Below are 17,511 nucleotides of genomic sequence, written 5' to 3' on the forward strand. Positions count from 1 at the left end.
GGCAAAATAGGGGTGGGACATCCCAACTCGCCGCTTGCCATAAACAGGGAGTGGAAGAGGAGGGAGATCTCCAAGCAAGCTCCCTATTCCCCCCCCCCCCAACATTTCTAGATGTCTCAGAGCAAGACTGGCATTGCTACATGAAATCAAGTGCCTCCCCACCCCCCAGTGCTCCCCCCCCACTCTCCCCACCAACCATTCAGCCTCTGTTGCCCCTCACTATCTCTGACTCCTGCACCGCACAGTGGCAGCCACATTGCTCGCGGGCTGGCTTCAACTCACTCAAACAACGAGGAGTCCTTGTGGCACCTTAGAGACTAACAAATTTATTTGGGCATATACATTTGTGGGCTATAACTCACTTCATCAGATGCATGGAGTAAAAAATACAGTAAGCAGCTATAAATATACAGTACATGAAAAGATGGGAGTTGCCTTACCAAGTGTGTGTGTGTGTGGGGAGGGGGTGTCAGTGATAATGACACCAATTCAATTAGGGTGGATGTGGCCCATTCCCAACAGTTGACAAGAAGGTGTGAATATCAACAGAGGGGAAATTATTTTTTGTAATGACCCAGAGGGCATTTGCTGGCACATGATGGCATATATCACATTGGTAATCACAGAATATCAGGGTTGGATGGGACCTCAGGAGGTCATCTAGTCCATCTACAGCCAAGCCCTAATTCTAAGATAACACCTACAGGATCTGTATCAAAACCCACCTGGGGAAGTGAAGAAACATATTGACAGAGTCAGAAGGGTACCCAAAAGTCACCTACTACAGAACAGGCCCAACAAAGAAAGTAACAGAACACCACTAACCGTCACCTACAGCCCCCAACTAAAACCTCTCCAATGCATCAAGGATCTACAACCTATCCTGAAGGATGATCCCTCACTCTCACAGACGTTGGGAGACAGGCCAGTCCTCGCTTACAGACAGCCCCCCCAACCTGAAGCAAACACTCACCAGCAACTACACACTATACAAAAAACAAAAACAAAACAAAACAAAAAAAAACACCACTAACCCAGGAACCAATCCCTGCAACAAACCCTGTTGCCAACTCTGCCCGCATAACTATTCAAGGGACACTATCATAGGACCTAATCACATCAGCCACACCATCAGGGGCAAGTTCACCTGCACCTCTACCAATGGGATATATGCCATCATGTGCCAGCAATGCCCCTCTGCCATGTACATTGGCCAAACCGGACAGTCTCTACACAAAAGAATAAATTACACAAACCAGACACCAAGAATTATAACATTCAAAAACCAGTAGGAGAACACTTCAACCTCCCTGGACACTCAATAACAGACTTAAAAGTGGCAACTCTTCAACAAAAAACCTTCAAAAAACAGACTTCAAAGAGAAACTGCAGAACTGGAATTAATTTGCAAACTGGACACCATTAAATTAGACCTGAATAAAGACTGGGAGTGGCTGGGTCATTACAAAAAATAATTTTCCCTCTGACATTCACAACTTCGTGTCAGCTGTTGGGAATGGGTCACATCCATCCTAACTGAATGGGTGTCATTATCACTGACCCCCGACCCTCCCGCCACTTGGTAAGGCAACTCCCATCTTTTCATGTGCTGTATATTTATACCTGCTTACTGGGCAGCCTCACTCCCAGGCGTCGCCAGACGGTAGGGAGATGGCGCCCATTTCGCTGGCTTCAGCCCCATTGACAGCAATAGGAGATGGCGGCCATTTTGAATAAGGGAGAATCCGTTTTCACGAGACCGGGAAAAACACCCCTAAAATTGCCAGTCACAATCACCTCGTGAGAGGCGGCACCGCTATTAACCGCATAGCCTGGGGAGGGGGGGGGGGCAGAGCCGCGCCTCTTACCCGCCAGCTGCCCAGCAACCTGGGCTACAGACAGCACCTCCTGCACCACGTACTGCGCGGGGCCCCCGCTGCGGAGCAGATCGCCCGGGGACAGGGGCAGGTGGAATTCCCAGGGGAGCGACGGCGACGACGGCATCTTCTGGCTGCCAGGGAACAGGACCACGACGTGAGCGGCGCTGGTCTAGCCCCCCACCCAAGAGCCTGGCCTGCCAGCGCTGCCGGTCCGCCTCCTCCAAACAGTCAAAGCGCGCAGGCAAACGCTACAATCACTAGCTTCAGCGCCCTCGGAACACCAAGGAGCCAATCACAGCACAGACCGCGTTCTTCACCTCCATCCAATTACCCACATGCAAGCCCACCCGTCTCTGAACGGCAGGTTTCGCGCCAACTCCTCCCGCATTCGAATCACAACCGCCTCCTTGTTACCAGCGCCAATCAGAGGGCGGCTGGAACACAACAACCAATCAGACACTAGAGGCTCCTTCCACCTCTCAGTTCCCGGCCGCGCAACCTCTGGTCTGTGGCGCCGGTGAGGGGGGGCTGAATCTCTCGAGCCCGGGTTCATAGTCAGCGTGTGGGGGAGGGGGCGTCCGGGGACAGCAGCTACGGTTGGTTTGGTCTGGACCCGTGGCTGGGAGCAGGGACACTGGGGTGCGCCAAGACAGGCCGCGCAGGGAGCGGTGCATTCTGGGAAGCAGCAGCCAGTTAAGATGGCTGTGTCTCAGCGGGGCTCGTGCTGTTACTAAGGCCCCCGCTCCAGTCGGGCCTGCCTGGCTTGTGCCCCGTGGTTCCTGTGGGGAGGGAGCGGGGAGCGCATGCCCGGTCGTCCCGCCCTTGCTGCGCGGGCTCTGTCGGGGCCGCTCCGGTGACCGGGGCTCTGTCTTTGCAGGGTGGGACAATGGGGACTCTGCTGCAGCTGGCAAGATGGGGCCTCTTCGGCCGTAGTCTCTCTCTGGTCCAGACCGCGAGGAGCCTCCACTGTGGTGAGCGGGGCGGGGTATGCACCCAGACCTTGTATTGCCCTCCGGGCCAAGCAAGGGCGACCTGCAGGGTCAGGTCCTTCTACTGATAATCTCGTTCTTCAGCTGTCTTCTCTGTTTCAAGGGGTCTCTAGCTGGATCCATGTGAAGTTGCCCCCTGAACCTAAAGAGGTTGATCGCTGGACAGAGAAACGAGCTTTATTTGGGGTCTATGACAATATAGGAATTCTAGGTAAGTGACCAACGGTGGGTCTGAGGATATCATGGGCAAAGGGAAAGTAACTGGAACTCCAAACTGGGGGGTCAGGAGAGTAGAGGTTAGTCCTACTCTGGGGCTGGGGAAAATTTAATGGTGTCAGAATGAATTGAGGTTGATGGGACCTGGGGCTAACCTTTCTGCTACCCTGGGTTTGTTTTCCTGTTACTGCATCTGTTTCCCACTTACCCCTTCTTCCTCAGGAGACTTCAAGGTTCACCCCAAGGACTTGATCACAGGGCCCAGGTGGCTGCGAGGCTGGCGGGGAAATGAGCTACAGAGATGCATCCGCAAGAAGCAATTTGTAGGTCACCGAATGTTTGATCAGGATTACAAGAACCTTAACAAAAGGATCAGGTTCCTGTACAGACGTTTCAACCGCACTGGAAAGCACCGCTAGGAGCAGACCTGTGAGAGCCAGCCATGTGCCTCCTGGAAGGAATGGCATCCTGGGTGTAACAGGTTTAGCACCTGGAGCTGTGTACAGATTGGGGTGCTGTAAAATCGTAATAAACTGAGTTTCCCTTCTACAACCACCTTCTACCTCTGATCCCACTTGAAGCTCAGTTCCAACCCACAGTCCCTCCTGCTTGTCCAGTCCTGAGCTCCCTTTGCACACCTTTCCTGATTATTCCTTCACCACCACCACCCTTAAATTTCTCTTCTTACTGCTTCCTTTAGTTTGGATCCCCATATTGCTCTATTGCAACCCCTCCCTGTAGTATCTGGTTTCCAGCTTCATAGTTTGTCACACCAATCTTAATATTGAAATGACACAAAACATTAAATGTTTTCAATTATCAGCACTCGGACAACCTTGATTCCATTTTATAATTCTCCCAAAGAATTGCAAGTCTCTTTTGTATTCTCCTTCTCCACTAATTCCCCATCTGCTACAGCTCACAGTTTAGTCATCTGTCTGTCCTTCAAAACCCTCCAATAAATTGTGACTTGAGTAATGCTGAAGTTACCTTAACAACCCAGAATTGAAGTTGCATTGAAATGTGTTTTAAAGGATGATTAATCCTTTTAATTCACACTACTTCCTGTGTTTAAACTCTATACACCTCTACCCCGATATAAGGCGACCTGATATAACATGAATTCGGATATAACGCAGTAAAGCAGTGCTGCGGGGGGGAGGGGCTGGGCTGCGCACGCCGATGGATCAAAGCAAATTCGATATAACTCAGTTTCACCTATAATGCGGTAAGATTTTTTGGCTCCCGAGGACAGCGTTATATCGAGGTAGAGGTGTATTTAATATACTCCCTAAACAGGTGAATTTTCTTAGCCAAAGGTTACTAATGTAACTTAAGCAGGTGAAATTTAGATAAACCCTTTTTGAAATTTTCCCTGAAGTCAGGCTGTCATCAGGCTCTTTTGTAGGAACAGCCCTACTGGATCAGAGCTGGGGTCAAGTGCCCTGTCTCATACAGGGGCCAGTACCAGATCCTTCAGAGGCCGGTGTAAGAAATCTACAGTAGGCAGATCTATGGTACTCTGCCCCCCATTAGTTCACATTCTGATTTCTCACAGTTAGAGATGGGCTGAAACTAAGTATAACCCTGACTTTCACAATAAGCCAAAAATCAAGCTAATCCTATTTCAAAACAAGCCAATCCTTAAGAATCCCAACACTCTATGTGACTAGATTCCCCCCAGGGTGCAGTCTGGGACTGTGGTGGGCCTGCTGTGCACCCCTGATTCTCTCCCACCCCCTTGCCCTTGCTTCCTCCCCCTCTTGCCCCTGCTTGCCGGGAGCCGATCAGAAAAAAAAGCAAAAAGCTACATGCCAAAAACTAGCCAACAAGCAGCTCACAAGCCAATTAAGCCAAAAACAAGCACATTTTCTGTGTTTTTTTTGTGGGTTTGGCATGTCTGCTTGTGGATGGAGTCTTACCAGTTCTCCTGTAATGAAGCATCAGGAGTTCGTTGGCTTCGCTGAAATGTCTGCTATGGGGAGCCCCTGATGTACCAAGGCCTCAGTGTAGAGACAGAGCTGAATGGGGAGTTCTGTGGTGTCCCAGGAGAAGCAGTGTTGCATTGAGATGTTATTGCATCAAGAGTTAGCCTCAGTAAGGGAGCTGTGACAGAAGAACTGAGTTAATTTCCCTCCTTCCTCCAGTGATGGGATAGACGTTGTGACTGGGGAATTGAAACAAGTAGCAGTCTCTCTTGGAGGAAGCTTTAGCTGGTGTCCTGGCAGAGACCCAGTAGTTTCCATTCTGATCCAGTGGGAGGCAGGAGTTGGAAACGTTTGCTGCTTGGGTTGTACCCCAACATGGAACACTGCTGAGCCCTTTGTCTGCAGAGGGACATAATGGAAGAATTCTGGCCCCTAGGAGGGTCAGCAATAGATCTCTAGTCAGGTGACAGAGGGCTGTCTCCTTAGACCTGGCTACAACTTTGGCTCTTACTCCACCTTGTGTACCTTCATGCCTTGATGGAAGAGCTTGAAAGCACTGCTCCTATGGAGGCTACAAACCCTGTCAGAGTGCTCCAGAGGTTATGTCTACACTACGGACCTTACAGCAGCACACCTGTACCGCTACAGCTGTACCACTCCAAGGTCTCCTGTGTAACCGCTCTATGCCAGCAGGAGAGAGCTCTCCTGCTGACATAGCGCTGTCCATACCAGCACTTTTGTCAGTGAAACTTATGTTGGTGAGGGAGGTGTTTTTTTCCACACCAGTGCTAGCATAGACAAAGCTTTAGAGTTTCTGACCATTGCTGCTGCTTCAGCCTATAAGGCATATGCTTGAGCTATCAAATTCTGCTGTACGAAATATGAATGCAAGTACTTCCAGGGGCTTATTCATGTGGGTCTTTTAAATCTGTATCATCTGGAGGCATCCCAGTTAATGTTCCATCTTGATTTCCACTTTGGTGGGACCGTAGCCCTGTAAACACCAAACAATTCTTGACAAAATTGAATGTTAGTGAAACTAAGTGTTAGTCAATCTTTTAAAGGGAATAGGTAAAATAAAGGACATATCTCCTCCCAAAGCATGACTGCTTTCAGTTCTGTGACACAACTCAGGCTTTTCTGATTTTTTTTTTTCTACAATCTCTACACAACCGATAAAATTTGTGAGTAGTAGGTGGAACAGCAAGGTGGCATGCCAAGGAGAATCGTAGGACTAGAAAGGACCTTGAGTCCAGTCCCCTGCACTCATGGCAGGACTAAGTATTATCCAGACCAGTGGTCTCCAAAGTGGGGTTTTGCTTCGGCAGTTCGTGTGGGAGTCTGAGCAGCTTTTTTTTTTTTTTTTTTTGCTTCGGTGCAGCAGGGGGTGCGTGCTCAAAATTTTTTTACTGATGGGGTGCGCGATCAAAAAAGTTTGAAGACCACTGATCTAGACCATACCTGACAGGTGTTTGTCTAACCTGCTCTTAATCTCCAATGATGGAGATTCCACAACCTCCCTAGGCAATTTATTCCAGTGCTTTACCACCCTGACAGGAAGTTTTTCCTAATGTAGACTCATAGACTTTAAGGTCAGAAGGGACCATTATGAGCATCTAGTCTGACCTGCACAACGCAGGCGGCAGAATCTCACCCACCCACTCTTGTAACAAACCTCTAACCTATGCCTGAGTTATTGAAGTCCTCAAATCGTGGTTTAAAGACCTCAAGGTGCAGAGAATCCTCCAGCAAGTGACCCGTGCCCCACCCTGCAGAGGAAGGCGAAAAACCTCCAGGGCCTCTGCCAATCTGCCCTGGAGGAAATGTCCAACCTAAACCTCCCTTGCTGCAATTGAAGCCCATTGCTGCTTGTCCTATCCTCAGAGGTTAAGAAGAACAAATTTTCTCCCTCTTCCTTGTAACAACCTTTCATGTACTTGAAAACTGTTATGTCCCCTCTCAGTCTTCTCTTCTCCAGACTAAACAAACCCAATTTTTTCAATCTCCCCTCATAGGATGTTTTCTAGACCTTTAATAATTTTTGTTGCTCTTCTCTGGACTTTTTCCAATTTCTCCACATCTTTTCTGAAATGTGGTGCCCAGAACTGGACATAATACTCCAGTTGAGGCCTAATCAGCGCAGAGTAGAGCGGAAGAATTACTTCTCATGTCTTACTTACAGCACTCTTACTAATACATCCCAGCATGATGTTTGCTTTTTTTGCAACAGTGTTACACTGTTGACTCTTATTTAGCTTGTGGTCCAGTATGACCCCCAGATCCCTTTCTGCAGTACTCCTTCCTAGGCAGTCATTTCCCATTTTGTATGTGTGCATCTGATCGTTTCTTCCTAAGTGGAGTACTTTGCATTTGTTCTTATTGAATTTCATCCCATTTACTTCAGACCATTTTTCCAGTTTGTCCAGATCATTTTAAATTATAATCCTATCCTCCAAAGCACTCTCAACCCCTCCCAGCTTGGTATCGTCCTCAGACTTTATACATGTACTCTCTCTGCCATTATCTAAATCATTGATGAATATATTGAACAGAACCGGACCCAGAACTAATCCCTGTGGGACCCCACTCATTATGCCTTTCCAGTTTGACTGTGAACCATTGATAACTCGGAACATTTTTCCAACCTTATAGTAGCTCCATCTAGGTTGTATTTCCCTAGTTTGTTTGAGATGGTCATGCAAGACAGTATCAAAAGCCCTACTAAAGTCAAGATATATCACACCTACCGCTTCCCCCCATCCACAAGGCTTGTTACTCTGTCAAAGAAAGCTATCAGGTTGGTTTGACATGATTTGTTCTTGACAAATCCATGCTGTTACTTATCACCTTACTATCGTCTATTCTATCTTACTGCAAATTGATTGTTTAATTATTTGCTCCATTATCTTTCCAGGTACAGTAGTTAAACTGACTGGTCTGTAATTCCCCCGGTTGTCCTTATTTAGCTTTTTATAGGTTGGGACTATATATGCCCTTTTCCAGTCTTCTGGAATCCCATCTTCCATGAGTTTTCAAAGATAATTGCTAATGGCTCAGATATCTCTTCAGTCAGCTCCTTGAGTATTCTAGGATGCATTTCCTCAGGCCCTGGTGACTTGAAGACATCTAACTTGTTTAAGTAATTTTTAACTTGTTCTTTCGCTATTTTAGCCTCTGATCCTACCTCATTTTCATTAGCATTCACTATGTTAGACGTCCATTCATCATCAACTTTCTTGGTGAAAACCGAAACAAGTCATTAAGCACCTCTGCCATTTCCACACTTTCTGTTATTTCCCCCACTGCCCCCATCAAGTGATGGGCCTACCCTGTGCTTGGTCTTCCTCTTGCTTCTAATGTATTTGTAGAATGTTTTCTTGTTACCCTTTATGTCTCCAGCTAGTTTGATCTCATTTTGTGACTTTTTAATTTTCTCTCTACATACTTGTGTTGTGTATATTCATCCTTTGTAATTTGACCTAGTTTCCACTTTTTGTAGGACTCTTTTGATTTTTAGATCATTGAAGTTCTTCTGGGTAAGCCAGGGTGGTCTCTTGCCATACTTCCAATCTTTCCTCCACAGTGGGATAGTTTGCTCTTGTGCCCTTAATAATGTCTCTTTGAAAAACTACCAACTGTCTTCAATTGTTTTTCCTCTTAGACTTACTTCCCATGGGATCTTACCTACAAACTCCCTGAGTTTACTAAAGTCTGCCTTCTTGAAAGCCGTTGTCTTTATTTTGCTGTTTGGGGGGGGATAGCTCAGTGGTTTGAGCATTGGCCTGCTAAACCCAGGGTTGTGAGTTCAATCCTTGAAGGCGGCATTTAGGGATCTGGGGCAAAAATCTGGGGATTGGTCCTGCTTTGAGCAGGGAGTTGGACTAGATGACCTCCTGAGGTCCCTTCCAACCCTGATATTCTATGCCTACCATTTCTTAGACTCATTAACTCTACCATTTCATGATCACTTCCACCCAAGCTGCTTTCCACTTTCAAATTCAAAACAAGTTCTTCCCTTTCTGCCAAAATCAACTCTAGAACAGCCTCTCCCCTAATAGCTGTCTCCACTGGAGAGGCAAATGAATCAACACATTGGAGCCCTGCACCAGCAATCCTGGCTAATACAGGGGAAGGCAATGATGTGTGGCAGAAGTTTGGCTAGTGTCACCTGCCGCTGTGGAGTCTCTGAGTCATGAAGGGGAAGCTGCAACATAGAGTCAGTTCTCCGCATTGGGGGTGGGGCGGCAGTCCCTAGCCCCAACTTCTTTCAGGGCTGAACCACGTGTGAGCTGCGCTGTGGTGACGTTGGTACATCCGGCTGTGATGCCATGGTGATTATTTTTTTCAGTCTGATGCGATCACACTCCACTGTTATAATGACGTCTTGATTATCTCAGTCTGCAGCTCGGCCCTGCAATGATTGCGTCTGCTCCAGGCTGGATTTTCTGGGATTCTTTCCCCTTTCCGGGGCCCTCTTCTTTCCCGTGTAAACACCCATTATCTATCTCCCGCTGCGCAGCTTTCTCTGACCGCAGGGAGAGGGCCCCGAGGGGCTTCCTCGCCACGACCATACCCACCGGGGGGGTTAATCGCCCTTTAAGAGTTGTAGGCATGGCCTGAAAGCTCGGTGGCGCGAGGCCGGAGGAAGGTACAGTGATTGGTTTAGGGAACAGGTAGCGAACGTTCTGATTGGGCAGAGGTCCACGGTGGGGGGGGGGGGGGGGTTCTGGAACGGAGGCTGCAGCTCACTGTACAACGGGTTGGAGGACCGTCACACGACGGTTGGCTGGTGCTAGGCTATAGCTGTTTGGTTGTGCGGGTAGAGAGGTAGCAGCCAGACCTACAGGGTGCCTAGGCTGGCGCTTAGGGAAGCACTTGGCTGACGGTGCGAAGGGACATTGCAGACAGGAGGGGGCGTGGCCGTGGCGGCGTTGATTTGCCGATGGTGGGCGTGGTCAAATAGCACCAGACTATAGGGTGGGGGCCGTAGTGGCGCGACAGCTAAAACCCGAGGCAGGCGCAGGACAGGTGCCGGGTAGACGCGGAGCGCGTGTTCTCAGCCCAGCGGAGCCATGTAAGTATTGGGGGCTCCGCGCTCCCCAGGGTTCCGGCGCCGAGTCGCGCATTGTCGCAGCTGTGGCTCCGCGGCCCCCGAGCGGGGATTGGGCGTTGTGCCGTGCTGCAGTCTCGTCTGGGGCTGAGCAGTCTGCAGGGAGGGGAGGCTCCTCTGGCCCGTAAGATGTACCCGCCACCTCCTTGGGAGAAGGGGCAGCCTACGTGCCAGTATCGGCCGCCTCTCCCCGGCTCCTGGCAGCTCCCCACCGCCCCAGGACTGGCTTCCCCACCTCTATTGGTGAGAGTCTCGGCTGGCACGAAATGGCCCTTCCTGCACCTCTGCCTGGCTCCCATCAACGTCTGTGGCCAGACCTGCCCTGCACAGCGGCGTCTGCACTTTTCCGGCCGGTGATCACGCCAGCCTGCCCTGCTCTGCCCGGCCACCAGCAGCAGCAGCATCTGCGCTCGTGTGTCGTGTCTCGCTCCCAGCAGCTTTCCCTCTGGCCCCTGCAGTCCACGCCCAAGGGCTCAGAGGCGGGGGGGGGGGGTCTCTTGCTGTGCGGGTCTTATAGGAAGAGGCTCCGCCATGGAGTTCCATGTTCTAGGGGACTGTCCGGGGATCCTGCTCCGTGCACCCCCGCGCATCAGTGGTGCCTGTCAGGCAAGGCACCAGGTGGTTCTGGCTCCCAGTAGCTGAAAGTAAGAGGTGCGTGGGGGGAGAGGGAGGTAAGAGTCTCTTTGCCCATGTCGTAATGACATTTGGAATAGGCTCTCCTCTCCCTGTAGGGGCTTGCCTGAGTTTGGGCGGCAGGATTCCAGTCTTGCATGCACATATGCAGGTTTACTGCTAGACTCAATTCCCTTCCCTTGCTTCTGTTTCTTTTCTTTAAAGTTGACCCTTATTTATTGTCTGGTATTAGACACCTATGTGCCATAGAATCATAGAAATGTAAGTCTGGAAGGGACCTCCAGGTCAAGTCCAGCCTCCTACACTGAGGCTGGGAGAAGTAAACACAAATCAGGTCCAACCTGTTTTTAAAAACCTCCAGTGATGGGGGAATTCCACAACCTCCCTTGAAAGCCTATTCTAACCCTTATAGTTAGAAAGGTTTTCCTGATATCTAACCTGAATCTCCCTTACTGCAGAGGAAGCCCATTACTACTTTTCCTACCTTCAGTGGACATGTAGAACAATTGATCACAATCCTCTAATATCCCTTAACATATTGGAAGCCTGTTATCAGGTTCCCCCTCACTATTCTTCTTCTCAAGACTAAACATACCCATTTTTTTTAACCTTTCCATATAGGTCAAGTTTTTTAAACCTTGCCTTTTTTTGTTGCTCTCCTTTGGACTCTCCCCAATTTGTCCACATCTTGTGCCCAGAATTGGACACAGGACTCCAGCTGAAGCCTCATCAGTGCTGAGCAGAGCGGAACAATTATCTCCTGTGTCTTACATACAACACTCCTGTTAATATATCACAGAATGACATTAGCCTTTTTTGCAACTGCATCTCATTGTTGACCCATTTTCAATTTCTGATCAACTATAACTCCCAGATCCTTTTCAGCAGTACTACCACCTAGCCAGTTATTCTCCATCTTGTAGTTGTGAACTAAGGACATGGCTACACTTGCAGACGTAGAGCACTTTGAGTTAAACCAGCCTTTGTAGAGCGCAGTAGGGAAAGTGCTGCAGTCTGTCCACGCTGACAGTGCACTGGCGTGGCCACATTAGCAGATCTTGCAATGGCCATAGAGAGGAGTGCATTGTGGTAGCTATCCCAGCATGCAAGTGGCTGCTGCATGCTTTTCAAATGAGGGGGGTGGGGTGGAGTGTGTTGTGTGTATGTTGGGGGAGAGAGTGGGTTTTTGTGGGGCTGAGAGCATGTTGGCATGCTGTCTTGTAAGTTCAGACAGCAGCAGACCTCCCTCCCGCCCCTCTCTCACACAGCATTCCATAGTAGCGGTGTGCATGCAGGCTGTCAGAAACGGAGCTTTGAAAGGGCATTTCCGCATTCCTACTAGGAGTTCAAAACAATGACAAGAGTGGCCACTTGATTTAAGGGGATTATGAGACGTTTCCAGAGGCTGATCAGAGTAATGCAACACCTTGTTCACACCGTGTGTTGTAGCCAAGGTGCAGCAAATGTTATTCCTCTCGCCAAGGTGGAGTACCAGGAGCGCTTTAGCTGCGGAGTCAGAGCGCTCTACGTGCCTTCCCAATGTGGACGGGGAGTGTGCTAGTGCGCACAGGGCTCCTTTATTGCGCACTAACTTGCAAGTGTAGTCAAGCCTGAAGTCTACTACATCACACTTGTTTTTAGTGAATTTCATCTTGTTAAATTCAAGCCAGTTCCCCAATTTCTTACAGTCGTTTTCAATTCTAAACCTATCCTCCAAAGTGCTTGCCACTCCTCCCAGCTTGGTGTCATCCATGCATTTTATAAGCATAATTTCAATGATATTATCCAAATCATTAATGAAAATATTCAGTAGTGCTGGACCCAGGATTGACAATCCTGCCCCTCCTCTCCCCCTTCCCCCCCCCCCCCCCCCTGGGCCCTCACTACATATCCTCTCCCAGTTTGAGATCCTGTATCAGTTCTTGAGCTTTCTCCTGGCTTTTTAGTTTGGGACTTGACTCCTGAGTTCTGCTTTTCTCTTAAATCTGAGGTTCGTAGATGGACCCATATTACTTTGTTTCCTCTGTTGGGTATGTCTCCTTGTCTCATCAGGTCTGATCCAGCTCAGCAATCTGCTCCCAGGGCCCCAGAAGGGGGTGCTCTTGGTGGGGGTCCCCCTGGGCCTCCCCCCAACATGAGTAGTAACCTTCGGCTGCAGCAGTCCCAGGCCCAGATGGAGGAGGTAAGTCAGTGTCTCATGAACTTGGTCTCTTATTATTATTTTGTATTATCATATTGCCTAGGATTAGTGTGATAGACTAGAATCCCGTTTTTGCTTTTGTGCCTCCCTCTGTACCAGTGTAACATGCTTTTTTTTTTTTTCTTCTTTTTGCAGGTGGTGAGCATAATGAGTGTGAATGTGGAGAAAGTGCTGGATCGAGACATAAGGCTTACCGAGATGGATGGCAAGGCAGAGGCACTTGAGGCTGGTGCCTCAGTGTTTAAAACTAGTGCAGGAAAGCTAAAGAGGAAGTACTGGTGGAAGAACTGTAAGGTGAGTCTCCCAACCCTTTCATCTACCTTCCAATGAGGCCAGATCTGAAGTTGTTCCGTGTCTCCTTTGGCTGCATCCAGAGGCCATGGGGGGGGGGGGGGGGCAGCACATGCAGGGTCACATGATGTGGCCGGGCCCCTCCCTGCCGAGCAGCTGGGCCAGCAAGCCAGGCATGGAGAGGCAAAGGCAGGAGTGGAGTGGTGTATGACTTGAATTTTTCTGGGGTTGTGCCCCTCCCTCTCTTCTCCCCCACTCCCCGTCAGCAGGCACAGGTAATCTGTGGCTGCATCAAAGTGAAGCTGGGGTTATAAGACAGTTGCCTTTTGTACCGTTAGGGCTGTGGTTTCAGCATGAAGCTCCCCCAAGCCCTCTTTGGAAGGCAAGGTACACAGGAAGGAGAATGACCTGGATCTCTTCATACCCTCCCTGAGGGGTTGTGGAGTGCAGCCTTCCGCTGGACCCCTGCTGCTTCCTCGCTACTCTGCATGAAAGGCCTTAGGGACTGATTGTGGGGGTGGGGAGAAGATTAGAGATGGGAATCAATTGGGTCAGCACTGCATCCATGGCCTAGGATTTGAAGAAAACTTGCTGTGCTGCTAATTAGGACTTGCTGCTCCCCCTTCTTTGGAGACTCCTGACCCAACCTGGACATTCATCTCTTGGCTGGTTGAAGCAGGTTCGTGACACTGGGGGTTGGAAAGAGGAAATGCTATTTTGCACCAGGCTATGCTGTATGGAAGGACTGGAACCCTGAGCTTTCTTGTCTCTAGGGTGTGGATGAGATGCCTTGGGAGTGCTCAACCACATAATAACCCCTTCTGAGAGTATTAACCCTTCATAATCTTTCTCCCCAGATGATGATCATGCTTGGAGTGATCTGTGCCATTGTGATGGTGGCGATTGTACGTAAGTACCATATAGAATCTGAATGGAGGGTCAGGGAGCCCCCAAGTCTTGGAAAATGCCACCGTCTCCCTTTTGGTTAAGGGACTGAAGGTCTGAGAGTACCCTGCATGTTCAAGTGGTAGCTTCTGCCTTCTGGTTAAGGGAAAAGGTACCTTCCAAATGCCTGGTGAAGGGTGGAGTATCTGGGAAACTCTACAGGGAAATGGTATGTTCGAAATAGCATATAAAGGACCCAATCTGAGAGCTCTTCCCATTTGGGGGGAAATGGGACCTTCCCTCTACTGGGACAGAGGAGTTCTTCCCCCAAGTGTGAAAGGCATGGGAGTGGAAGGGTTGGGAAGTCCCTAACTTGGCTGGGGGTTTGTAGGCCTCAATTGCCTACTGTGGGGACCTTGGTATAACTTGCCCTCTTGTTTTCTCCTTTCTCTTTTCCTTCTGTTGCATTCTGTATCCAGTTTACTTTTGTACTTGAGAATGTGACCCTTCAGTCTGCAGTCCACCTTCCCCTCTTCCTGTCTCCTTCCTTGCCCACACTCCCCCCTCCATGTGGCTGCTTCATCTTCAGTTCTTTTGTTGGTTTTGTTTGTCTTCTGTGTAAGATTCTGAAGCAACTCTCCTGGACCTAGGTTTAACGCCTTCAACATCTGCTGCAGCCTCAGGGAGGGTCAGCTCACTTGGGGGGGTAAGGGGGGGGAAGATGTTGCTTCCATTCTTATGTTTGAGGGTAACTTTTTTTTTTTTTTAATCCGAATTTGAGTGAGGCATGGCTTAGGTGTCACCTTCATCACAGCTGTACCTAAAGGGTGTACTTCAGCAATTTGAGCTTCCTCAAAGCATTTCCCTGGCAGTGATGATCCTAGAGAGCAGGAGGGGGACTCCAATGTGAAATTGATTAGAGTAGTGCCTCACCTCAGAGGAGAGCATCTGGCCTCCGCTCTTGTGGAGTTTCCCTTTAACTGCTGAAGTCTAAACTAGTTTATGGTGGTCACTTATCCTTCAGCTTCCCACAAATAGTGATGAGTTGTGTCTTGCTCATGTTGTGGCAGCTCTCAGCTTCATAGAATGCAACAGGAAGGGTTGATGATCCTTTTTCCTACACCACAAGGACAACAGCAATTGTTATATCGGGGGTTGGTATTCCTGTAACAGGTACAGACTTGTCAGGATGTCATCCTGGTTAGCTACTGGAATGCATTTTACTGAGGAAGTCCAGGGCGTGGAGGGAACAGGACTGGTAGAGGGAGTGAGAGGGAATTCTGGATTTTTCTTGCTTCATCAAGCTGTGTGCCTCTTTCTGTTGCGTGAAGGGAGACATGGGTTGGGGAGTCCCAGGTGGGGGGAGTCTCTGTTGCTTAAATAGTCAGCTGAGCAACTGCATCCTGTGTGTATTTCTGGGCAAGTCCCCATCTTCTGCTCTGTTCTTTCTCCAAAGCCTCATTCTCAAGGAGTTACAAAAAATGGTAGTAAAGTAGAGTTCTGCGCTGAGAAAGAGCTTTGGGAAAATGTCTTGAACTCAATATTTAGCAACTCTTGGATCTCAGCAAATCTGCTTGGTTCACAAGCTTAAAACTTCTCTATATGCGAATGCTACAAACTCTAGTTTAGACTTTTGAGTCCAGACTGGGCTCTCCAAGGTTTCTGGGAAGGTGGGGAGTTGGGAGCAGGTGAAACTGTATAACCTACTGTGGGTAAGTCACTTCTTTTGTGCCCCCATTTTCCCATCTGTGAAAAGAGCTACACCGCTCCTCTGAGTCCTTGAAGTGTTGTGGTGAATTCTGTGGATGAAATGAGCTGCACAGTTTGTGTGCAAGTCCCTACAGAACCTCTTGTGAGTATTTTGTTCTCAAACAGAACCACTGAGGGAAGAGTGTAGGGAGAAGGAGCAATGCTCCCTGTATTCTGCACCAAAAGGAAGGCTTCCTCAGTTCAGGGAGCCCTGGCTATGAATTAGAATGCACTGGGACTTATGTGCAGGACCAATGATGCTGGGAAGAGGGATGCCATCTGTGGGGCTTCATGGGTGTAAGGTAGACGGAATGCTAGTAAAGGAAGAAAAGACTCTCTTGCAATAGGACATTCTGGGAAGGGTATGGGTTTTGCTTGCTCATCTCCATGAACCAGCATTTCATTTGCGCTGAGTCCATATCCCTGTAATTCCCCATCCCTCCCCACCTTGGGGATGGCAAAACTGAAGATCTGGAGTGAAGTGGCCCTTGTTCTTTGAGTGCTTCCCACTATCCTCTGTTGAATTGAGCTGTGGAGATGGATGGACAGAAGTACATCTGCTGAAGAGGAGCTAGGGCCTGATTGTGCTGATGCCATAATTTGTGGGGAGGGCAAGCAAGATGATGCAGGGCTCCCAAGCCAGCAGGTATTGCTCAACCTTTCTTGGACAAGCCCTCCCCCATCCCTCCTGTTCCTCCGGGGCTGAGGCCTCTGGGCTGTTTCTTCCATTTATCTTTCTGTTGGGGATTTGTATGTTGTGCCCCTCTTTCTGGTTCTTGGTGTGTGGGCAAAAAAAATTTCCCCACCCCTGTCGTTCTGAGCCTAAAGCAAGGAACTTCCTTCCCTGTCCACGTGGCTTCAGTGGCTGTCTCACACATGTGTGATTTGTGTCTTTTCTCTATTAAACACAACTGTAACCTTCTCATTGGGCATGTATAGCACCCACCTCATGTACTTTGAACTCTCTATGCTAATAAACACAGTTCCACTCCCTTACTTTGTCTGCTTGGTCTGCATATAGGTGGGGAAAGGTGGCCCTGGACTACTGCTGGGGCTGAGCGAGCGGGGGCTGACTCCTTCATGTCTAGCCTGAACCGCTCCAGCGGGTGAGAAGGGGGAAGGTCATACACCTTCTGCAATTCCAGCGTTGGGAAAACGAACCTCTTGTCTCTAGGGCAGTGGTTCTCTTCTGGATCTTAAGTGCATAGCTGGTTCTGAGTTATTCTATTTTACTGTATCTCAAGTATGCCCTTGAGAGGAAAGGTGACAACTCTAAACCCTGTTACTATCAGCGTCAGGAACCTGGGTTAGTAATTGGTGCTTGGCCCATAGAATGTAATGGAGCCTGACCTACCTGGCTCTTCTGCTGTACACCATCAGGCAGTGTCTTGTGTCCAAGAGGAAGAGCATTAGGTAGGAGTGGTAACTTACGAGAGGGCAGACAACTGTTCATAATGAGGGTGGGGGAAGATGTGTACTCTGCCTCACTAAAAACAGACTTTACTAAGGCTGGAAGTAGTGGAGTCCAGTGCTGTTTGAACTGTGTTGCAACTGGGAGGTTATTAGAGACAGTTCAGAGGAAATGTAGGAATGAGGGGCTCAAAGGAGATGTCCATAAACAGAAGGACAC

General features: G+C 49.0%; 3 protein-coding genes across 9 annotated transcripts in view; 2 read left to right on the plus strand and 1 right to left on the minus strand.

Moving 5' to 3' along the window:
- Positions 1–2,226, minus strand: part of NCAPD2 (non-SMC condensin I complex subunit D2) — a 78,164-nt gene extending 75,938 nt beyond the window's left edge. For 3 of the 5 annotated variants that reach the window (XR_004647878.1, XR_004647879.1, XM_034787647.1), the window contains exon 1: positions 1,869–2,226. Coding sequence is in view for 3 of the 5 variants with exons in the window: in XM_034787647.1 (XP_034643538.1) it covers positions 1,869–2,004 (136 nt within the window). In the remaining 2 variants the exon portion in view is untranslated. The remainder of the gene's footprint in view (positions 1–1,868) is intronic. The other 2 variants (XM_034787631.1, XM_034787638.1) reach the window with 2 other exon arrangements.
- A 76-nt stretch (positions 2,227–2,302) lies between these two features.
- MRPL51 (mitochondrial ribosomal protein L51) lies at positions 2,303–3,910 on the plus strand. Of its 2 annotated transcripts, none has more exons than XM_034787661.1 (4): positions 2,303–2,397; positions 2,758–2,851; positions 2,973–3,080; positions 3,308–3,910. In XM_034787661.1, the coding sequence occupies exons 2-4, from the start codon at positions 2,767–2,769 to the stop codon at positions 3,502–3,504; spliced, it is 390 nt and encodes a 129-aa protein (XP_034643552.1). In that variant the 5' UTR covers positions 2,303–2,397; positions 2,758–2,766; the 3' UTR covers positions 3,505–3,910. The 2 variants fall into 2 exon arrangements, with proteins under 2 accessions (XP_034643552.1, XP_034643560.1); XM_034787669.1 differs by having other exon boundaries at positions 2,344–2,384.
- A 5,835-nt stretch (positions 3,911–9,745) lies between these two features.
- VAMP1 (vesicle associated membrane protein 1) lies at positions 9,746–16,877 on the plus strand. 2 transcript variants are annotated; one of them, XM_034787685.1, is made up of 5 exons: positions 9,747–10,087; positions 12,809–12,938; positions 13,092–13,250; positions 14,105–14,156; positions 14,612–16,877. In XM_034787685.1, coding segments are annotated over exons 1-5 (360 nt in total). In that variant the 5' UTR covers positions 9,747–10,085; the 3' UTR covers positions 14,629–16,877. The 2 variants fall into 2 exon arrangements, with proteins under 2 accessions (XP_034643567.1, XP_034643576.1); XM_034787676.1 differs by having other exon boundaries at positions 9,746–10,087; positions 14,105–16,877.
- The last annotated feature ends 634 nt before the right edge of the window (positions 16,878–17,511 follow it).

The sequence above is a fragment of the Trachemys scripta genome, chromosome 1 (genome assembly GCF_013100865.1).
Source record: "Trachemys scripta elegans isolate TJP31775 chromosome 1, CAS_Tse_1.0, whole genome shotgun sequence".
In the NCBI taxonomy this organism is placed as follows: domain Eukaryota; kingdom Metazoa; phylum Chordata; order Testudines; family Emydidae; genus Trachemys; species Trachemys scripta.